Source organism: Marmota marmota, unplaced genomic scaffold, assembly GCF_001458135.2.
Source record: "Marmota marmota marmota unplaced genomic scaffold, marMar, whole genome shotgun sequence".
Classification (NCBI taxonomy): domain Eukaryota; kingdom Metazoa; phylum Chordata; class Mammalia; order Rodentia; family Sciuridae; genus Marmota; species Marmota marmota.
In genome coordinates, this window is record NW_026000093.1 from 41,920,901 (window position 1) to 41,945,489 (window position 24,589).

At 36.2% G+C, this 24,589-nt stretch overlaps 1 protein-coding gene and 1 non-coding gene across 2 annotated transcripts; both read right to left on the minus strand.

Moving 5' to 3' along the window:
- Nucleotides 1–282: 282 nt before the first annotated feature.
- Nucleotides 283–22,118, minus strand: Cfap418 (cilia and flagella associated protein 418). The gene is made up of 6 exons (XM_015485979.2): nucleotides 21,902–22,118; nucleotides 17,794–17,881; nucleotides 14,810–14,874; nucleotides 14,201–14,266; nucleotides 6,435–6,530; nucleotides 283–1,689 (listed from the first exon to the last, which is right to left on the minus strand). Exons 1-6 carry the CDS (start codon nucleotides 22,051–22,053, stop codon nucleotides 1,536–1,538), a joined length of 621 nt encoding a protein of 206 aa, XP_015341465.1. The 5' UTR covers nucleotides 22,054–22,118; the 3' UTR covers nucleotides 283–1,535.
- Nucleotides 22,119–22,539: 421 nt separating this feature from the next.
- Nucleotides 22,540–22,621, minus strand: Trnas-aga. Its single transcript has one exon. It is a non-coding gene; the product is annotated as a tRNA-Ser (tRNA).
- Between the last annotated feature and the right edge of the window lie 1,968 nt (nucleotides 22,622–24,589).

Here is a 24,589-nt window from a genome sequence, read left to right on the forward strand (position 1 = left end):
CAAACACAGGTAATGTGTCCAAGTTTCAGGATAGTTACAATGAAAAAGAAAAAGTGAAAGGGACATTTTCATCCATCTAAATGAAAATAAGTTAAAATATTTTTAAAATTGATGATTTAGTAAAGTTGTTTATTGGAATCAATAGAAGTCATCACCCTTATGACTAATATGACAAATCTCATGAGATTTTGAATATGAATCTTGTTGTTTTGCAATTTTTTGGAATAGATGAATTCAATCTAAATCCTATTATATTTCTGACACAATTACAAAGACAAATAGTTTTGGGGAGTAAAAAATTTTATTGAAAGATAAAATCTATAAACATGTCCTTGATAGAAAAATATTAGCATTGGTCACAAGGAGATTTGTTCTATTGCAATGCTAGACTTATATAAGTTTTATAAATACACAAATGTGTCATGGCTAGCAAAAGGCTTTTAATGACTAGATAGATATTCCTTGCTTTTGAAGAGTGGCTGGAATGGAGTCAGCATAAGACCAAGAAATCATAACTTTGCTAAAAATTACTCCCTTTCAGTGTGTCCTGTGTTACACATTTGAACCAAATTGTATACACTTGTGGTACAGAGTTTTTGGCAGATTGCAGGGCCCTTGGAATTTCTCAAGGGTGCTGGGAACTGGAAACTTGAGGTAAATGATTTTCTAAACATGTTGCTCAGTGATATCAAGGGGGAGCTCCACAGGATACCTGCTTTATTTCCCTTTTCATGTACTCCCCTGAAAAAAATCATCTTACTTGCTCAATTGACAGAATCATAGGCATTAAAGGCTAGAGTACTTGAAAATCCAACAATGACCTACCTATATTAGGATTTTTGTGATTTTATGTACATTGAAAAAAATTCTTTATATATATAAATGGATATTTGCTAAGTAACTTTTAAATTCTAAATGAACAAAAGGAGGAGAAATAAGTTAAAACTGGTGACACATACTTGTCATTATTGTGCATACACTGCTTTGAGCTGCTGAGGTATAAGGCAGTGTTTTATAACATACCTGTACTCCTGACTGCCCTTCTGTTAGCCACTTATCATCTAGTTTTTGAGATTTCTAAGTTATGATCTTTGACAACAACAGAAGTGACTGGAGGAAGTGCCGTAACCAATCCTACAGTGACTCTGTGCCCTGGTAAACTCCATCCCCTTAAATGCTCTAAGTAAAGAATGTTTACACCAAGTGTCTGAGCTGTCAATGCAGAGGTTGCTAATGAAAGGCTATATGTTAGTAAGAAATGCTATCATTAAACTTTAATTTAACAGGAGATAGGTGAGCAAAGAATTTGGATATCTGTTATCTTACTTAGTGAAACATCTATCATCAAAAAGGATTAATTCTTAAAGTGTTATATTCTCTTCCCTAGTCCATTTGATCTTCAAAAATTTACAGTTAAATGAAATTCACTGTCTTTTTCCAAATGGCATAATATGATATGTGCCTTTATGTAAACATGATGATGGCTGGAGGCTGCCCTCATAGAGGCATTTGTCAGAATGTCAAAGGCTGCAGTCTCAATGTTTACCACAAACCCAGCGAAGCTGATGATCTGTCTCCAGGTTGGTCAGTTCTTCAACAGTTCTCCAGCTACACTGGCACGCATATGCCCGTGGTCCTTTCTTCTTTACCAACTTTGTTTTTAATTTATGGAATTCTGGCATGTTGTTCCTATTAGTAAAACAGGAAGGTTTTAGCACAGTAGTTTTATTTAGTGCTTAATTATAGAAAAAAGGTTATACTTGTTTTATTTTACTATTTTTACAATACTTGAACACTAAACGACCTCAATCCCTTCACACTAATAGAAGATAGACTTCAGTGTTCACTTTCTGAAGAATTTCTTTCATATTCAGTTCTTTAAAAAGGTGAGTCCCTAGGCCTGGTTATTAATGCTGTAGTAGAACACAAAAACAGCAAGGGATGAATTTCTGATTTGTCCTATCAGACACAACATGAGTGGGAACACAATGGGAAGAAGGGTGGTGTACCTTCTGCCCTTCTGCTACAAAAGTCTACACTATGGCAAGTGCAGAGAGCATAATAAGCCTGAAGGCAACAGGCTTCTGATGAATTAACTATAGGAAATTTTCATTAATTGAGGGAAAAACTGCCTGTTATTTCTGTATATTGGTCTCAGACAGCATCTTTCATTTCAATGATTTTCTTATTATACTATCAGCAACAAAGTGAATGCTATCCTGAAATAAATATTAAAGATGTTAAAATAACTAAATCAATGAGCAAGCCTATCATAAAAATGATAAACAGACTTGATGCTATTATACAAAAGGATACAGAAGTTTATTAAAATAAATTATGATTTTAATGTCAATTCATGTGCTGAATTTATGTGAACATTCTATGGCAAAGATAAATGGACAAATTAAAATGAAATGCTGAAAAAATACAAAGTGAAATAAAATACAGTATAAATACTAAAAAAAAAAAAAAAGTGATATCTGTTACTTGTGGCTACCACCGCAATAGATGGCAGGCTCCAAAGTGCCCTCTGGTGGTCAAAGGGGAAAACATTCAGTACTGTATTGTACAAAATTCTGGCACAATTTAGGAAGGGTAGAAGGTGGAAGTTAAGAAAACCTGATTTTTCTAGACCACTTGTCTGATTTTAATAAACTGAGATTCTGACCAGATAAAGTTATGGTGAACTAGGAGAAGAACTAATAAGTTTTATTGGAAAGGCGAAAAAAAAAAAAAAACCCACCAAAACTAAAATGTTAAATATTTAAACAAATGTTAAATGTTAAATTTTTGGACAAATTTAACATTTGGTACTTAATTAAATCCTTACTTAGAGGTTTTAGGAATAAAAATCATGAATATCCAAGGAGCTAACTAATTAATACATTTAAGTGGTTTTCTTTCTTTCTTTCTTTTCTTCCAGTGTTGGGCATTGAACCCAGGCCTAACACATGCTAGGCCACTTAAGTACTTTTAAAGAAGAACATATCCTAAAAGTTTAAAAATGATTCCATTGTTTTCCCCTTAAAATACATGATTTAATAGAAAAATAAAAAGATTTATTTAGCTATAATGGCAGGGTGTCAATAAGTATAGCTTATGTTTCTTTATAAAGTTCTAGAACTTGTCAAAACTAGGATACACTTATTTCCTTCATCTGTAAAATAGGGCAATAAAACAACTGCATAGCATTTCATGCTGTGACAAATGTGCAGACTGACACTACTGGAAACAGATGGCTCCCTATGTTCCATGGGCATTTAGTAGCACTCTGCTAATCTTTTAACTTGTCTCTGGTCACCGAGAAATGATCTTCTGCCCATTTCTGGTTTCCCTAGTGACTGGTCCCATCCCTCCTCTAGTTTCATTTGCCCTCCACAACTTTACTTTCAGCAGATCATATTCTCATTCTCAAAATCAGGCCAGGGGATATGAAAAGCCTTCCATTTCCTAGTGAGCGCTCCCTGAATACATCCATTTCTTACTACCCTCCCTCCAAGGTAGAGGAAGTGGTCCTCCTTTTCCTATTCAAGCCTTTTTCATCATCATCAAAATCATTTTTTTTTTGAAAATTGCAAATAAAAGTTTGATTTCAGCTGGGCATGGTGGTGCATGCCTGTAATCCCAGTGGTTTGGGAGGCTGAGGCAGGAGGATCACAAGTTCAAAGCCAGCCTCAGCAAAAGCGAGGTGTTAAGCAATTCAGTGAGACCCTGTCTCTAAATAAAATACAAAATAGGGCTGAGGATGTGCTTCAGTGGTAGAGTGCCCCTGAGTCCAATCCCCAGTACCCTACCCCCTGAAAAAAGTTTAATTTCAGAAACTGAATCCACCATTTATAAATACACTAAAGCATAGTCCACTCAAATTTAGATTAAGTATAGGTACAGCATTTCAAAAGGCTCCTTTTTCCAACACACTTGGAACCCCTCTATGCAAATACCTGTCCCCACCCATGTCTGCCCTTTCCTTCTCAAAGAAACCTCACAGTGTTTCCTCCTTAACAAAATGATCCTTACCTCTTACCTCTGTGTTCTCTGACAGTCTTCCAAGTTGGCCCTCATGGGTAATACTGTTCATCTCATGGCTTCAACTACCACTCTACAGATGACATTTCCTCCCTGAGCTTCAGAGACAGTTTTTAACAGCTCCCATAAATAAACATATAGCATCTTTCTTTAAATTTGTTCTTAAATTTCAATGGACATTATCATAGTCCTTCTATTTAAACCAAGACAGAGCGTAGGACTCATCTAAATGAAACTTGTCTCTCATATTCCATAGCCAGGACATCCTCTAGAATCTTTCTCAAATACATCACATCTGCTTCTCTTTACCTACCTCATTATCATAATCCAGATCCTTATTTCTTTTTCACTGATTACCACAATATCCCTCCATTAATCCCCATGAGTGTCAACTGGCTTGGTTTCCATAGAGTAGTCAGTTATCTCTGAAAAATTCTGATGTTATTTGTGATGTATCCCTCTCAGAGGTGAGAATTATTAAAGAGCAGAAACTGGGTCCTCTCACTTTATGAGCCTCATTCCCAAGAGTGCCACAACTAGGTGCTGAATAATGTTTTTGGATAAAGAACTGCTAATAAGCAGTGCAAAATAAATGCTGTATCAGTGATCTATGTCTGCTTGAGATGGCCTTACTGTGTAGTTGTTCTGTTCTCTTATCTCCCAAATATTCCTAAGCATGAGGGCTGAGATCGTATTTTTCACTGATTTGAAGAATAATTACTTAATTTTAATAGAATAATAAATCTTCTCATATTTATTTTTTATGTAAACACACAAGTTTTTTTTTAAGCCACGCTGTTAAAAATCTGGATTAAACCAAGTGGTGTTTTTACTCAGATTGAGACACTGTAAATTCCTCAAATACCAACGAAGTCACCTGTTTGCTTACTTTATGCCTGTGCTCGCCACTGTTTTGATGTTACATGCATCTTATTATCCTGTAATGGTGTTGTAAAAATTTACAGTCCATCTTGGTAACATACAGGGATTATTAATCACTTATTAGATTAGCCAGAAGACAGTAAATATCAGAGAAGTCAGAAAAGCGAACCAAAACTTGATTAAGCTAACTCTTCTGATTTGGGGAATAAAAAATGGGCTAAACCTAAGAGTAGGGGTTCTGAACCTGGGATTTTGGGATTGGGCTAGGGTGGGAACTGTGTAGCCTCCCAAATTATAATTTTCCCATATGTTTGTATATGTGAATTTGTGTGGTATGTGTGAGTGCATGTGTGAGTGAGGAGGATTCAGAGTTGTTCTTTGAAGTGAGTGGTCTTTGAAGTGAAAAAATTTAAAAACTGATAAATTAGGAGAGATGCTAATGAACTTATTGAGGACGATGGCTGCCAGAAGAGGTGGAGTAGGAATTCTTCATCCTCTTTTTTCCCCTCTTTTTTGATGGTGCTGGAGATTGAACCCAGGGTGTTGTGTGCATGCTAAGCACATGCTCTACTATTGAACTACACCCCCGGCCCTCTCATCTTTTACTTTATGCAACTGAAAGGTAATATAATATATATTGATTACTTGTATCTGAAAACAGTCTTTGTTTACACACAGGTCTGTGGGGAGGCCCAAAATGCATGATACACATACTTATTAATTTTAACTCAATTTTATTTGCAAATATGAATATATAGTTAGTTCAAACACACTTTTATAACTTGTAACACCTTAATGATGATATTAAGTATTTTGGAAGTATATAAAAATGTACAAATTATAAAAATGAAGAAGCCATTGTTCTGACCATACAGAGGAAGGTAACCATATATCAATCTAAGATCTTCAATTTCATATGACAGTAAGAGCTGAGGACACAAAGGAAAGGAATAGTTTACTTCCAAGTTGAGAGAGGTCAGGAATCAGGAAGATGCATGATAAATTGTCCCTAAGGGACAGGAAGAGTTTGGGTAGGTAAAATGGTGGTCAGCTGTCCCAGGAGGTGAGGAGCTTTGCACAGTCAGAGGGAATGGGGACACTGAGTACTGTGATGGAGGTAAAATATTGCAAAGGTAAAAAGTATATTGTGGAAAGACAAAGCTGGACAAAGGCTGGATAACGAGGGTCTTAATTACCTGCTAAGGAATTTGAACATTATTCTCTGAGCAGAAGGGTGTTGGGCAGAATAATGGCATATTCAGAGTCATGCTTTAATTCTGAGCAAGGAAAGGATGGTTTGAAATAAGAGACTGTAGGCATGAAAATCAGTGAGGAGGCTATGTATTCACATCAAGAAGTAACACATCTTTGTTTAGGCTGACAGCAGACAGATAGAAAGGAAGAGATGGACTAAAAAGGTGCAGGTCACATGATCTGGCCAAGTTTAAAAAAGACAATACAGCAAAACGAAAAATATAAAGTCCTTAGTACTGTTTTTCATAGAGTGAAGTGCTTTGGGAACATACCTAAAAAACAGATAATCACATGATTCGTCCCACATATAGTCATTGTAGTTCACTATCCAGAAATCACAGGCTATACAACGCAGATGGTCACATGCTCTGTTTGGAGAAAAGAAATGTGTATTAGCACTGGGGTTGCAGCTCAGTGGCAGAGCGCTTGCCTAGCACGCATGAGGCATGGGTTTGCTCCTCAGCATCACAAAGAAATAAATTAAATAAAATAAAGTCATTTTGTCCATCTACAACTAAAAATTATATGTGTGTGTGTGTGTATTAAAGATTATTGGTATGTTTAAATATGAAAATATGTGTTTTATTCTTGAGACATACCACATATTACAGATTATTGAATAAACTACAGAAAAATACAGATTAATCTGATGTTTTTTTTTTCTCAGTTAATCTGATGTTAATAACTGTTTACATCTCTAAACTTTCAGTTTTTTTGTACACACCTGCCTATTTTACTGACATCTTACAGACAGATACATGCATAACATACATATTGTACAGACATAAAGTGGTTTTAATTCAATTAAATGGTTTTAAAATTGTGTCTGAGGGAGCTTTTCACTTAAGCTAACTTATTAAATGGTTTTCTTCCTACTGAAATTTCTAGGGATTCTTCTGATCAAAGAATGTGTGATGACACTATGTTGCAATTAATCTCTCCCACAAACTCCTTCAGTGCTGGGACAGTGTCTTATTTGTTTCTGATTCCCCACTACTTGGCATGTGTACATTCATTTACCCACTTAAAACTAGTTACTAAGAACCTACTATGTGCTAGTGAGATTCTGTCTTCATGGAGCTTAGATTCTAGTATATGATAAAACTAAATTATACAGTATGTTAAAAGGTGAAAATTCAATGAAATAATAAATAGATTAGGGTAAAGAAAACTAGGCATACCGGGAGGGGATGGGTTACAATTTTAAATAAGATGGTCTGTATAGACCTCACTGAGAAGGTATATCAGAGTAGTTTCTTTAAAAACTTCTCATTTAAAGAAAATTATTTTTAAGAAGGGAGGGAAAGAGCATGTTTGTATTGATGGCAAAGATGCAATGTAGAGTGAAATTTTGATGGTGTTGAGGAGAGAGGGCAGAACTGCTAGAATGATACTTAATACATAATAGGTACTCAGTGAATATCTGAGAAATTGAAGTGATAAGCAATTTTAAAACAATTATGTATATACTATATAGTAACTTTAGGAGTAAAATGACAATATAAGCAAGTATAAAAGAATTTTGAGTTGCTGTTGTAAACAGTTTCATTTGTATAGTAATTCTGTAGTTTAAAGAAACCTCAATTCTTTGAAGTGTTTAAAAGCTAGAACAAACAAATTTGATCATAAAAATTAAAAGAAAATAAGAAATTTTAAGATATAAAAATGTGAAAAAAATCAGTAATGAGTTGAAAACAATTTCAACACAACACTGTCCTATACAAAAAATGTTTATAAATGACAACAAAGAAAAAAAATCTATAAAAATCATCATCGCATTAGTATAGGCAGCAAAGAATAGTAAAGAGCATAGATTACAGATGTAGAGCAACTGGATTCAAATGCCACTTCCACTATTTACTAGGGCGCAGCTGTAGGTAAGTAACTGAACTTCTTTGTGAATTGGTTTCTATTATCTGTAAAATGGAAATATTTACATACTTCATAGAACTATTATGAGGACATAATGAGTTAATTTTGGTAAAGTCTGGCACAAAGTATTTGTTAAAAAGTTAAGATATTATATCTAAAGGATTAAAATGTAAAGCAACCATGAAATACAGCTTTTTAACCAATTAAGTTAAAATCAGCACGTTCATATATTTCTGGTGGGTATGTAACATTGATATGACATTCTGGGAAAAAAATTGGCATTATGTTTTAAATTAGAATTATATCTAATCATTGTAATACTAATCCTGTTTTGGGAAATTTATTACATATAAATAAAAGCACTAATATATAAGTACATATCTTAATAATGTTTACATTATTATTGTTGAAGTTTTTTTTTTTTTAAGTTTACTAATTGAGTATATATCAAAAAGGGAAAGACTGGGCTGGGACATAGCTTACTGCTAGAGCACCTCCCTAGCATGTACAAGGCCCTGTGTTCAGTCCCCACAATCTCCCTTCCCTATACATAAAAAGGAAAAGTCTGAATAACAGGCAGTATATTTATATAAGATACATTAGGCAGCTGACAAAGAGAATTAATTAGATTTATCTATTGACTTGGAGGGATACCCAAAGCAAGGTGCATAGTAACTAACATATGATACAGCATGACCCTATTTTTGGAAAAGACAACAAAAAAGAAAATTTCTTGTAGAGGTGGTAAGTTCCTGTAGAGGTAGAAGTTAGTAAGAACATGGCAAAAAATAGTAAGAACATGGTAGAAAGCTATATACTACACAGCCAATACTGGCTGGCTCATGAGTGGTGGGAATGAAAAGGAAGAACGGAGATTATTATGTTCTTATATATTTTAAAATTTAATTTTTCAATAAGCATATAATGTTTCTGAAACAAAAATGAAACAAAACCCATCATTATATTTTTCCCACCTCTTTATCTAAAACCTAAATATGTTAATTTCAAAACTGCAAATAGTTTTTGGCCTGAAAGTTTGAAAATGCTTCATATTTCTAAAAATATTACTAATAATCAAACATTAAAAACCTATACCAGTTTCACAAGCAATGCTCTATTTCTTTTAATCTGTTAGCAATTTATGCAGTTGTATTTGTATGCATGGAAATTTAACTCAATTACATTGGTACCCATTTGAACTCAGATTTTAAATGTACAAGTCAGGAAATGCAAAATGATGGTTCCCAAAGCTACCATAACTCGCTTTCTTATGCATATATAGTTTATTACATGACTGCACAGAGTGTTAACTTTAATGCCTTAATACATATGTGCAATTTGGATGAATTATTGCTGTTGTGGGAACTATTATTTAGACTTTCCTGACATTTTGTATGTGTAAAATCTCAACCATAATGTTAAATACAGCTTTTTAATTTAAAATTTAGTAGTTTATTCAAATCTATTCACACTACCATATTTTCCCACAAACACTATCCTGTGAGAAAAATAAAACTAACTTGCAGCTAAGAAATCATTCCACTGCTACGATTCACTCTATTAGATCATAATGAGTACTAGTCTATGGAATAATTTAGTCTTATAAGTAGTTTAGAAATAATTAATAGAGTAAAATTTGATTGGCTTGAAAATATTGCCTTGGTTTTTATCCATACTATTAATATCACCACACTTTCAAATGTATTTCTCTTTTCCACAAACTGGGCAAAATATTAAAAATTTTCTACTCTAAAGTATTTAGCATTATCCCCAAACCAGAGTTTTATCCAGAACTCAAATAAATAAATAGGACAAATAGACTCAATTTATACAATGGGCATTCATATCAGTGCTTATTTTCAGGGCTTAAATATATTTCTCTTTCATAAGTATACACAGATGCTATTCAATTTACAAAGATGTTACATCCTGATAAGCCCATGCTAAGTTAAAAATGCATTTAACACCCCTAGCCCACCAAACATCACAGCTCAGCACCACAGTACACTGCAGAGTACTGGCTGGCTATTCAGCTTCTTGTCTAGTGACTGGCCAGGAGCTGTGTCTTGGTCGCTGCCACCACTGAAAAACAGTCACACCACTTACTGCCAGCTTGGGAAAAGATGAAAAATTTAGAAACTTAAGTATGATTACTGAATATGTATCATTTTTGCACCATTGTAAAGTTTAAAAATCTTAAGTTAAACCACTGTAAATCAGGACCATCTGTAAATAAAAACTTATCTAATATAAATTCATGATTCCAGTGAAAGATAAATTGCCAGACTTCCCCTCTAAAATGCGGAGGGAATACACAATAAAGGACAAACCAACAGCTTTGTCCTTTTGCCCTACTAAGTAGAACTGGCTTTAAAGATGTTTATGGTGGGAATGCCCAGAATACAGCTTAATATCATCTTCTGCCAGGATACTGGTTCTCAGGTAAATCCTATCAGATTGACACATTGGGACTAGGGAATCTTGATATTTGAACAGTTTGAAAAAAAAGAGCAGCTGTAATAGCAAAAGCAGTTAAGATTCTTTTCTCTTACATACACTACATGCTGCAAACTGGTATACTAGAAAGTATAATGAGTTAGGAATCAAGTTACTAATCTGAGTCCTTGCTTTGTAAAAATGGATGTGACCCTGGGCAAAGCACACTATACTACCCAGGAGACATTTTTAATAACTTTCCTCCTTATCTACAATTGCCATTAAGTCACAGAATTCTGCCAATTCTATATTCTAAATATCTCAAATTTTATACTTTTCTCATATAGCCACGGCCACCACTACGTCACAGCTGCCATTTTCTTTCCTAGACCACTGCACCTACTGCCTGCTGACTAGTCTCCCTGTGTCCTTTTCTATCTTTAACCGTCCAAATTCCAAGCCATGCTGCATACAACAGCCCAAATGACTTTTTTTTTCAAAACAGAAATCAGATTATGTCACCACTATTTTGCCAAAAACAAAACAAAAACAAACAAAACACCCCCCAAAGCCCCCAATGGCTTCAACTGCATATAGAACATACTTTCTCTAAAATTCTTCAAAGGACTCTAGGACCCCAAACCAAATGCCTCTGGACTCTCCAGCTCTATTAGGAGCCATTACTTCCCCCACTCACCATGCTTTAGTCCACCTGGCAGCTCTCTCTTCCTTCAACATGCCCAGCTTCTTCCCATCTCAAGGATCTTATAACATGGTATATTCTCTGGCTCTAATAGTTCCCTCTCTGCTTAACTCCTCATTTTTCATATTGTGGTTTGATTAAATGTTATCTGTTAGGGAAGCATTCCCTAGTCCTTCATATTAGTTAGGGTGCCCATTATCTATGCTTATAGCATCCCATCTTTTCCCTTTATACACACATTAGATGGAAATTAAGTACATTTGTGAAAATAACTAAAGTTTATCTCCTCACTTAGACTGAAAGCTTATTGAGGGTAGGGAAATATCCATTTATTTATTCACCATAATTTATTAATTGAATTCCTAGGACCTCGCTGGTGGCTAACACGTGCTTAATGAACCTAACACCAAAATCTCAATCTCATTTATAAATGGAATTAAAAATTTTTGCTCTAGTTAATCTTTTTTTTTTTCCCTGTGGAGCAGGTGAACCAACATGCATATAAAAAAAGTTCTTTGGAAAGTAGAAAGGATTTCACATATAGAATGTTTTATATGCACTGAATAAATGTATTTTTTTATTTGTGCAGATTCTATGTCATGAAAGGAGCAGCTGATCATTTTTATCTTTGTGATGGGTGAGGAAGAAAAGATCTATGAATATACACATTTATGTGCATATGTAAGCACACAGTATCTCCTATTGTAGGAACAGGATTTGATACATTTTGGCATCCTCACTCATCAACACTATTAAGATAGGACTTGTAAGCTATAAAAATAGGCTGTTCTTTTGTCTACTGAAATTTCATCTAAAACAAGACACCTATATGGCAGAACTTTATCAAAGTGTGCACATGCGCGCGCACACACACATACAAATGGACTACACATATAAAAGTCTTAATGCATTATTAATCTTTGGAAATAAAGTAAAATATACCATTTTAAAAATTCCTATTTAAAATCAGAAGGCATCTATAAGTAAACACTGATATGTACTTCCTGAGATAAAGTGGAAAAGTAGTAGGAGAATATAGGCTTCTTGCCCCAGAGAGAGAACACAGCAAGAAAACAGGACCGCTGGATAAGAAAGACATAACAGTTATAAACCAGCATACTTGTAGTAGTTAGCTGTCTTTTACATTGAAGGCACTGCTATTATTTATTATATTCTTTCATTTCATCTTCACAATATCTCCAGAAAGCATGATTAGTTTTTAGGGACAAGCAAACTGAGCTTTTTAGAATAGAGTCCCTTCTCAAGGCTTGGCAAGTGGCAGAGTGATGAAGGTGTTCTGTCATTGGAGCACTTCCTCTTCATGCCCCAGTGTAATCATGTGCTGCTTCTGTATTTTTTTTTTTTTTTTGTGGTGTTGGGGAGTACATTCAGGGCTGTGCACATGCCAGCCTAGCGCTCTGCCACTGGAGCTATACCCAGGTATCATTTGCTTATTTATCTGTTCCTCTACTGACCAGTGTTTTACTTTTTTTTTTTTTGTAAACTAGTACAAGGCTTAGTGTGCACTTGGAAAAAAGAAAAGAAAAATGAAGTTCAGATAGAATGAGAAAACAAAAATTGGTAGTATGTGAGTTAAAGTAGGGTCTATGCAATTAGAAAGGGAACATGTAAAAATACTCAAGAGGGAGAAAAATGTAAGTGGCAAGTAGAGGATGACAAGTGTTCTAGTGGAAGTGGAATACTGACTCAGGCTTTGATGGCAGGTGAAGGAACTAAAGAGAAAAGAGGGAGCACAAGGGTACAATTTGATAAATAGGAAGTTTAGAGTTAATGTGAGACAAATGGCAACTCATATGCCTTGTGAACAGGAGAAGTGCTAAAAGTAATATTTTGGGGATGTTATCTTGAATGCTTTATGTGCATGAAATTTGAGAATTTGGAAGTGGATGGTAACTGGGAAGCTGCTGTAATTCCTAGTGACTTGACAGAAGCCTGCCTGGATTAGAGGTGGCATGGCTCTGGAAATGACTAAGATGAGTCCAGTTGAACTGACACAGGTAATTCAGGATTGATGGCAACAAGGCCATATTCTGCTCTAAGCAAGTTTGTATCCCTAATTCTTTGTTTAGCTAGTCCTAAACAAATGATGTTTCAACTGCTGTCAATTCTTATGAGAAGCACTTAAAGCAGGCACCACCCCAGTAGACTTACCCTATTTGCTGCCTGGTGTTTCTGTCTGGGGCCTCCCCAGACTCCAATTTCACTTTTGTCCTATTGTTTTTCTTTCTAGGAAGTAAGCTAATACTACCAACTCTCCAACAATGTCTTTTTAGATTCTACTTCCCTTAGTATAACAGCCCTCCAAAAATGTGGTCCACATGCAATCATACGACTCAGTCTAGAGAACTTTTTGAGTAATGCAGACTTGTAGCTTCTCAGGCTAATTGTATGGCCAAGTCATTGTGACTAATGCATTCTTTGAAGCTGTGTAGCTGTGCTGCTTCACAGACTTTACCCACTGGTTTCCAACATTGGGAAGAAGCTCCTTCTCTTGGTACCCTGTGAAAATCAAGCTAGGGGGCTGGGGATGTGGCTTGGTGTTTGAGTGATTGCCTGGCATGAATGAAGCCCTGGGTTTAATCCCTAACACTTAAAAACAAAAAATCAATCAAGCTACTATTGGAGTGATGCTGGAGTGATGCAGCCATTTCAAGTAGGGCTTAGAAAAGGGCATTAACAGGGCTGGGGATGTAATTCAATAGTACAGCACTTGCCTAAGATGCTGGGTTCAATTCTCAGCACCACAAAACCAAAACCAAAACAAACAATGACAACAAAACAAAAAACAAAATAAAAAGAAAAAGGGCATCAACACAATAAACAATCTGTACCCAGCATCCAGCTTTTAACAGCTATCTCTCAAGAATAACAAACATTTCAACAAAACATCTGGCTAATAAATCTCTCATTATAAAATGTATTCAAGACAAGATGATAAGAACTACATTTTAACAACAGGGCATCATATGTAAAAACCTAGAAAGAAAGTATATTGTTACATTCTACCTCGGTGAAGTATTTGTTCCAATTCCGAATGGAATAGTGCTTCCACCAAGGTACACTGGGCTGCAACTAGACGTGTTCAACAGATGGAGAAACATGAAATTACAACAAAAAGAAATATGAGAAGTTAATTTGGCCTCATTGACTCTATGTTCTTGTAATCAAATTGTATGTTTTCCCTAGCAAGCTAACTATTTCAAAGAAGTGGTATTTATTACAGGATCACTGCTTTATTGGACATAACCTGTACATTCTGGAACACTCAGGAGTTAAAATGAGTCACAGAAAAATGTGTTTGCCAAATAATGTAAGGGACAAAGTAAATACTAAAGAATATAACAGAACATTAATTTTGAGAAACTGTTCACACTTTTTTTTTCTAACATGGCAGAAAATTATTTACAATAGCAATAATCTCTCATTTAATTTCCTTTACACTAAGGGGTCACAGACCGTAAGAACAATAAAGATATTGCTATAGGTCTTTCTCCTGAAGGCCCAAACCAGTGCTTTGTTCTTCAGTGTCACTGTTTAAATGGTAACAAAATAGACTAGACTATGCTTATAGTGTTTGTTCACCAGAGTGTAATTCATCAAAGCATCTCAACTTACCTTTTACTGAGGCCTTGAATGGAAGCTCTGACAGATGTGTTACCTGAAGATTTAGATTTTAATTTCTGTTAACAAAACAATAAAAGGCCAAGAGTAACTTAGAGAAATGTAACATGAAAACTAATATTCTTTACTTTACAACAAGGATTTTTTTAACGACTTGACAGAAAAATTTTGGTGGCATCATTGTTAAAATAAAAACAAGGTTCAAAAGCCTTTAAAGGCAACAGGGAAGTAGAACTCCCTGAGGAATTTGGAAATTACTATGCAACTTTTAGTCTAGGAAATTGATATACTGCCATTATTAGCAAGTTAAGATTTAGAGTCACTTTATAACTCAATTAATATTGGAGTTCAATGATTTAATACGAAATGCTTTCTATTTAAAACTTCATTCTGGAAAAATTCAATTGAGGAGGAAAAAAAACCCCTCAGACTCATTTTTAATGGCTGTGAACAGTGCTCATCTGAACTAAAAATAAACAAACCAAACTCCTGTGTAACTTCAGCAATATTAATTTTGATCAGCTGGAATGGTATCAGCCAATAGATGTTCAAGGGAAATGCAGAGCTACCTAGTCATAACCATACAGTAGTTCCTATATGGTCACATAACATCATATCATTAGCAAGCATTTATTACGTGTTAACTGGTATATGGTACCAAACAACATGAACCAACCACATACTAGGACCACCGCCAAGGAGAAGGAAGTGAGATGGAAAAAAGGCAATTTAAACTATGCAGAGACATGTTTTATTTTACCTAGTGGGTGAGGAAGTTTAATGGAGGCAAAAATATTTCATTGTACATTCTCTTAACTCTTTTATTTAATGTTAAACAGAATCAGAATAAATTTGGTGTGAGTCTGAAAAATAATGTGTATGAGTCTCTTTTTGTCTTGGGGAGCATGTTTCATGTATCATCATGGTATTCCAGGCTCATGACTGTGACTGAGGGGACACACTGATATTTGTTATCGGTTCCTTGCCTTTCTGGTGCGGATCTGAGAAGCGGTTTAGAAATGTAACGGGAGAGCAGAGGTTGGGGTGAGAAGCAGTACTTTCAGGGTATAATATGGCCCCTTAGGACAATGTGGGCATGTAACACTCATTTATCATACTTCTTTTCCACATCCAATAAATATTTTACATAGACCTGTTTTCATTCTTGAAGCTTGGAAAATTGAGTATAAATGTGCACACTGTGTGTGTGTGTGTGTGTGTGTGTGTGTGTGTGCGCGTGCGTGCTGGGCATCAAACCCAGGGCTTTGTGTATTCAAGGCAAGTGTTCTACCACTGAGAATTCCATCAGCACTCCCAAATTAGTATATCCCAAACCAGAAAAGTATGCATTTTCTCTTTCAGAAACACCTTGAACTAAATATCTCATATACAGATATGTACCCTGTGGTAGTCAATAAATAATGAATTGCTCAGATGATTAATGAATAATACCAAAACCATGTACCTTTTTTTTTCTATTAATTAGCACTACTAATTAGCATTACTATTCGGCACTTACAATGCACCTATTCTGCATTTAGGATATAGTCTGCAGAATATTTTAATATTGCTATTGTGTTGACATGCTCAACTAGGCAATTTACTCAGGTAAATTGAAAATGTTCAATTTAGAAAAATTCAGGCCTTAAAAAGCTATTACTAGTCATTTAATTTTTAGTCTGGCTGACAAAAATACAAGTAGCCCCTATTTATATCCTTAATACCACTGTAACCTAGTGATTTTCAGTTCCCTGTCTTATTTTAATCTTCCCTACCTTTAAAAAAAAACACCACAGAATAATATTTGTTTTAGATACTTTTTCTTTGTGGTCTTTGTAAATTAGACATATGTTTGGTTTACTAATTTAAACAAATGTTTTTCACACATTGTACCAAAAAGGTGAAGATGAATATACCTTATGAACTAGGAACTCCTTTTCTTATTTTATATATGCTGGAGACACTCTTGTACAAGAGTAAAGAAGACATGTAAAGATATCTGATGAAGCACTGTCTGTAATAACAAACAACTGGGAATAATCTAAATGTTTATCACCAGTGAATAAATAAACTTGGCAGAGTTACACAGTGGACAGTTGTGTGCAGATAAATTTTTTTTTATAGTTAATGTATAAGTTATAAAGGTATCTAAAAGTATGAATGAAAAGGATAGTGGTCACCACTGGGAAGGGAGACAGTTGAATAGGATTTGGAGGGGTCTTAAACTGTATCTCTGATTTTCATTTCTTAAAAAAAAAATCTGGGGAGGCAAATACAGAAAAACATTAAGACATATCCATAATTGGGCAGCTGTTAATTCAGTATCTAGGTGGCTGTCATGTTATTTTATAGACTTTTAAAAAAAGATATATAAACATTTAATAAAATATTAACATGTAGTAATAGCAATGGCACTACATCTAAAATGCTAAGCATGTTCCCATAGGGAAAGGAACATGCTTAGCATTTGAAGGTGTTCTAAGAGATTACAAATAATCTGGTCTGTGAGTTCAGATCAAGGATGAGAAGCGGTTTAGAAACGCAAAGGAGAGCAGAGGTTGGGGTGAGAAACAGTCCATACACCTTGTACCCTAACAGCTTTTCTAATTTCTTATTCTTGTTAAGAAATGAAGAGGGAAACATAACAGTGAGAGTTTCAAATATTATAAATATTTTATTTCCTCTTCAACTCTTATGTTGCAGTTTTTTGTTTTTTTTTTTTAAAAGAGATAGGGTCTCACTGATGTTTCCCATGTCTCAAGTGCTCCTCCTGCCTCAGCCTTGTGAGTATCTACAGGCTGCACCACCACACCCAGTTCTATATATCTCTTTAAGTGGAATGGTTTCTTTAAGTAAAAACATTTCTCAGAATTCAAAAGGACTATAGATAGCTACTGTGCCTTCTTTAGGTTTTCATGCTATTTTAAATGTCTTGAAATAATGAAAGAATTAATGCACATTTAAAACACTTGACTTACAAAGTTTTTTTGGTTGAAATTGGGCTCTTCAAATATTTCATTAATAAGACTGTCAAGATCATCTTCTTTTTTTAATGTTTCTGTTGATCTGAAAAGAAAAACACAAACAAAACTCCCCACCTGGAGCTTAAGATAATGTCTGTCTCAGAAGTTTTATAAAAAGTCCACTATTACAGTTGATAACGGAAGGATAAATGTGATGTTAATTATTTTTCTTGATATGGCCATAGCCTAAGTTTGCTGAGACAAAGAGAGTTTATCATACAAATTCACATATGTACTTTACTTTTACATACTTGAAATATGACATTTAAACCTATATATTATATTCAAGAGAAAACTAGGGATGCACTTTTCTAAATTACATCAAGCATTTATTTAGAGAATATAAAATATGTAGAATTTTAAGTAGGACCTGATATTATAAACAAAGGGTTCCATTGTAAATCAAATAACTGTATCTCTTTACTAAAAGAGTCAAAGGTCATGAAATCAAATGACCAAAGGGGGGAAAATTGCAATGTGTTAGAGACAATATCTCAAATATCTCTTTACCTTCTCCAGGCAAAGCCATCACTGGATTATGAATACAAACTGTTCCTGCACAGAGCTTCTGTTTAACAGAGAACACTTACTAAATATTTACTAAATGCCAGGCAAGTACTGTCCTAAGGCTTTACAAGAAGATCTTTATTATCCCAACTTTTAGGTGAAAAAAAGGCACTGATATTCAGAAGCTTGCTCAATGTCATACAAATCAAGGGACGAAAGGCTTGGAATGGAATATAGGACAGTCCATATACCTAATACTTTAGCAGAATAACTTTTATTAAGAGTTTATGTTAGATAGTGTAAATCAATTTCATTGGATCATAAAATGATTTGTTTTAGAACACAAGTTTTTTGGTCAATCTCTCTAATTTTAGAAATGTATTTACTGTGAAATTTCTTTTTTTAATATTTATTTTTTAGTTGTAGTTGTCAATACCTTTATTTCATTTATTTATTTTTATGTGGTGCTGAGGATGGAACCCAGGGCCTCGCATGTGCTGGGTGAGTGCTCTACCACTAAGCCAAAACCTCAGCACTCTGAAATTTTTTAACATAAGGAATATAGCCCTTCTTTGATTCTGCTTGGATAAGATAATTTAAGCTGATTTAAGAAAATCCAGACACTGCTGCCTAATACCTAATTGTTGAGCCATATTTTCAAGAGTCAGATGAATTCATACTCTATTCAAACTGGCAGCTCACATAAGATTTGTTATTAGATCACACAATTTTGTGTGTTTATGCTTTATAACAGTAATAGTACAAAAGCCAACATTTCATTCAAAACTCTTAATTTTAGAGGACAATATACTTTGTCTTTTGCTGCTATAATAATCTTAATCAGTTACTAATAATCTTTTATTGCTTCCCTCTCTTACCTTGCTTTTTACATTCTAATCTTAAGATATAGTTTCTGCTGAAAAGGTACATTCAAAATTAAAAAAGAAACAATCATAAACACAATCATAATTAAGTGAGAAGAATATATATGACTTAAATTTAGATATATCATGTCCTGATTAATTTGGCAATATGAATCTGGAAAAGTAACTATTTGGTTTGGTCAGTGAAATGAGGATAATATTATTCACCACATGGGGGGTGTGGAGTTTAAATGACATATAAAAGCACTTAGCACACAGACAGGACTCAATAAATGTTAGCTATTATTATTACAGCTCTTTTGTCTAAGAGGCTATGATATTATTTTCTTTTTTTAATATTTAATTAATTAATTTATTTTTATGTGGTGCTAGGACCTCGCCTGTGCTAGGCAAGTGCTTTACTGCTGAGCCACAATCCAGCCCTGATATTATTTTCAAATGTTTTCATCTGTATCATCTGGAACTATTATTTCCACCGCAGTTTTACTTAACCCATATATCAATCTTTTTAAAAGAGAAAACTAATCACATATTTCTTTTTATCATTTTTAACACTTTCACAAATTGCATTTTTAAAAAGTCTTTTATATTAGCAGTTGTTTTTGGTATTCAGATGCAGCATAATCATTTACTGTATTATCTGCAGAGCTACCCTTTCAAGAGGTAATTTCAGTATTTTAACTCATAAAAGATACAGGCTGGGGCTGGAGTTGTGGAGCTGGAGCTGGAGCTCAGTGGTAGAGTGCTTGCTGAGCACATGTGAGGCTCTGGGTTCGATTCTCAGCACCACATAAAAATAAAGTGTTGTGTCCAGCTACAACAACAAAAAAGATACAAGTTATATTGCTGTACAATTGGTAGGCCATCTCCTGTTAATAAATGCACAACATAAATTGCTCCCTTGCCTTTAAATATTAATTTTGGCTCACAGAAAAATTTTAATATGTGACATTATATACCAAAAGTAGGGACTATATTTGGTATTAGGTTTAGGGTCTTTGTTGCTGTCTTGCATAATTTCCAACTACTTTGGCAGATAAAAAGTATTAACACAAATGACAACAGTGCTAATTCACTGTAACTTTTATAAATTTACTGAAAAAAACTAATGTGGGATGGGGCATTATAAGACATGAATGAATTTCAATAGTACAAACAGGAATGAAAGAACCTGTGCTTTCCATTATGAGCTGTCTGATCTGAAGACACCCTATCTGCCTGCATGCTAGTTCTCCTAAGATGAACAGGGATGGAAAGCTCTTTGATAAATTCTCTCCATTCCCCAAAGGAACAAATTAAAACAGAAGAATTTGCAAAGTAACACTTTGGTGGGAAAGGGATAGTAGGTGTAGATATGTTGTGAAAGGTACGCAAGGAATTCCAGCATACAAGATAATATTTAAGTTAACGAGAGTGATATTCTCATATACATTCAGCCAAATGGGAATGGATCCATTCAAAGTAGTCATTTTAGTTGTTTCTACATTTATTTTTTTAAAATGCTGCTTGGTACTCAACTTATTTTGAGATCTTTTGTTTTTGAATTCCTTTAAAATCTTCTCAATATTTTTATCTTCTGAGAGTGAATTTTTATAAACAAATGTCATCGTAGGTAAGTCTGGTTTGGGTAGCAATGGAATGGGGTAACACTTCTGAGAAATCACACATGCAAACCAAACAACAGTTAGCAAGAATGACATTTTTTGACCGATCCAAAGTTGCTTCTGTGTAATTTCACAAGCCTTTCCCAAATATTCTAGGCAAGAGGCAATTTACAAAAGATTCTAGCCTGAGTTACTGCTGGGCCTTCCAAGTCATCACTTCGAAGGACAATACTCACATGATGCTAATCTTTGGGTGTGTGTGTGTGTTTTGGGTTCGTTGGAGGGGTGGGGAGGCAGCAAAAGAGGATGACCTATAATGTAATGACTATATGGAGGGTAAAAAGCTGGCAAATTTGAAAGGTAGTTTTTTGGGTCAAAAACCCAGAAAACTTAAGAACCGTCCCCAAATTTCCAAGGAGATGTCTGCCATCTGCTGGGTCCCTTAACTCGGTGAGCTAATTAATACAGATACTGTTCACAATAATTAATCTTTCTGTCATGAATCTCATCTAACTCTCTGAGTTAAAAAAAAAATGGGGGTAATGGCAGAATAGAACGGAACCGTTTTCTCCTTCCTTAACAAACACACCAAGCACTGGCTGGGGTGAAGACATCAGACGCAACAACAGGTCGTTCTGTTAGGGTACCTCACAGGGTAGGGTAACCTCGGCGTCAGACGGCCAAAATTGGGCCCAGGTCAGCGCTGCCCTCTCGAAGCTAAGGAAAGGCGCGCCAGATGGGCACCTGGGCGGGCTTTAGGACTCGGCGGGCTGGCACGCCTCGGTGCTGGGAAAGGACGGCGTCCCGGCCACAGGCTCTCCGGGGCGGAGCGTCGGCGGGCCCTGCTTCCCCGGCCCTGCCCGGGGGCGGAGACTGCGCCGAGCGGAGGGATGCCCAAATCCTTGTGGGCAGCGGGTTGAGCTAGCGCTGAACTGAGGGTGGGAAACAGAGGATCTAAGCCCTAACCCTCAGGGGGCTGGAGGGAACGGGCACTTCTGTTTGGGAGCAGCGGCGGCGGGGCGGCTTTGGGGTTTTTACCAGAACAGCCCACCCCTCCCGTCCGTTAACCTGAGTTTCTCTTTCGCCTCGGTTCGGTTTCGGTCGCCTCTGTGGGTGACGCCGTAGCTTTTGGACGGCTCGCCCATGCCCAGTCTCAGTGGGTCGGGTCTGCAAAACTTGGATTCGACTTCATCCAAGAGCTCGTCCAGGTCCTTCGCCATCTTGAATCGTCATGTCTTTCCTTTGCTGCCTTGGCCTTAGCGCCGCGTGGTTTCCAGGGGCAACGGGAGGACACATCACGCGCACACTGTTCTTGGCTCACCCCCGCGCATGCGCGAGCCGTGCTGCTGTCGGAGACAGCCGGGAGGGAGCGGGCTGGGCAGAAGGCTTCGCGCAGGAGTTTGCGGTGGGTCCTCTAGGACGGGCTTCCTGCAGAGCTGGAAGTTAGAGCTGTCATTTCGTGTGTGACCCTGCCTCGCTTTGCTTTTCTTGCTTCTAGCCTGGCGAGTCTCGTTCCATTCCCTTCCCGGGGCCCAAGCCGTAACAAGCACACTCTTGCTCCTACCATTGTGGACTCCTCTGTTTGGGTTCTTGGTGTGTTCCGATTGTTCACGAATTACTTAAAATTTACCGTTTTGTTATCTGCGTAAGATCAGGATGACAGTTCCAAAGTAAAACAATAAACTCTGCGTAAAATTCTGCTTTCCCGTAGTCGGCAGGATTCGAACCTGCGCGGGGAGACCCCAATGGATTTCTAGTCCATCGCCTTAACCACTCGGCCACGACTACTGCTGATGTTAATTTTAGCAGGGAGATTCTATGTAGACTCTGAGCATGAGCCTATGCTGCAGTAACAGGTATGTTTGGATCTGTAGAAAAACACTACTAAGCTGTTCTTTTAAGAGCATATTCGAATGTTATGGCTTTTATATTTAGCTGTTTAGAGGACTCTTAGAGCGTGTCCTATCCAATTCTTTCCAATCCATCGAAAACCTAGCCAATTCTCCAAAGTTAGAGTGAGAGAAGGAAAGCCCAGGACTGCTGTATATCCGTCTACCTGCTTGCACAGCGATGGAACCGTTTCTAGTAGGGGAACGGAAACCGTGAACCGCCGACCCCGCTCCTGATTTCCGTGCACCACTCCGGGTTCCACCCCTCCGCCCATCTCTTTGACAAGCAGCTCCCAGCACTCTCTTCATCCACTCTGAATCAAAATGCGATTACCTAGCTATTTAAATGTCCCACAGTACCATAAAACACTACTTCGACAAAGTGTAAAGCATAATACGAAAATAAGCTACAATGTTGTCTTTAATGGTATTCTTATCCTCTCCACGGTCTAACCTGTGCTTTGTGTAGTGTTTCTAAAGTGGATCAGCACAGAGGTTTGCACACTTGGAACCTCCGGAAACAGTTCTCTATCCAATGATTTATTAGTTTCATTTGTTGTTCAAAATATCTTTATTGTCACCGAAGAGCAACATGCCATGATGCACCTAAGAATGGTGCCTGCTCACTAGAGCCCATCTTTAAAATATACTGAATTGGGAAGCAATCATTAAAATTTACATTATGAAAATTTACAATTAAATTATATTTTAAACAGGGTAAAACTCACACCCACATTCTAATTATTTCACTCCATTTTACTATTATTTATGCTGTAGAGTTTGTTTTTATCTACTGTATCAAGTTTTATACAATAATTTGCTCTTGTGCATTTCTTCTTATCTTCCCATTCAGTGATGGCCCTTGGAAACTTGGTATCAACCATGTGGGTGTATTTTCACCAGGGAATTGAAAATGCCATAACACATGGCTTCTCCCTCCCCCCCAAGAGTTGGTTGTTAAACATTTACTAGCACACCACTGCTGTTACTATTGGACCAATTTTGATTATTCCCAGGAAATCAACAGTCTTCTTTTCTGCAGGGCAGCTCTGGTTATTCCCCTGTAATTTGACTATTAGGATCTTGGCTCATTGTAGGATTTCCCACTCATCTGTTTTCTAAAAATCCCACACCCTATCCCAGTTACTTTGCTATGTGAGTGTAACTGGAACTGGCCTTCAGCAGAAAGACAGGAAAAACCCCACTTGAAAATGCTTCCCTTGCAACTTGGTACCTGAGAAAGTAATGCTAAGTGGCTGTCCAGTTTGGTAGACTTAAATTAATGATTTTTTTCTCTAGAAAAGATGAAATCTGAGGTGATATAGACCAGTAATTAAAAGAATATCTTAGGAAGAAGATATGCAATGAGAGATCATGGAAAGGTAAAAGAAGAAATGTTTCTGGTTTGTGTGTTTTGTCTGTATGGACACTGGAAAAAAATCAGATTTTGTTCTATCCTTTCCCCACTTTAATAAAAAATCATTCAGAGTTCAGTATTTTGAGAATTTTGTGTATACCTCTTTCAGCTCTCCAGTGGACCTCCTGACTTCAGTCATGTTCTTTCTGATTTGCTTTTGAGAGAGAAAAGTCAAGTTCAGTGTCTATAAGAAAAAAAATGCCACATATCACATAAATGTGTGATATGGCTCTGTGATAGATAAACTGTAAAGTGAGGTATGCTATTAAAATCTCCAGGTGTCAGAAGTGATACCAGGTGTTTTAGTCAGCATTCTCACTACTGTGACTTACAGAACCAACCAGCACAATTGTAGAGGAGGAAAAGTTTATTCAAAGGCTCACAGTTTCAGAGGTCTTAGTCCATAGAAATCTGCTCCATTCCTCAGGGCTTGAGGTGAGGCTGAACATC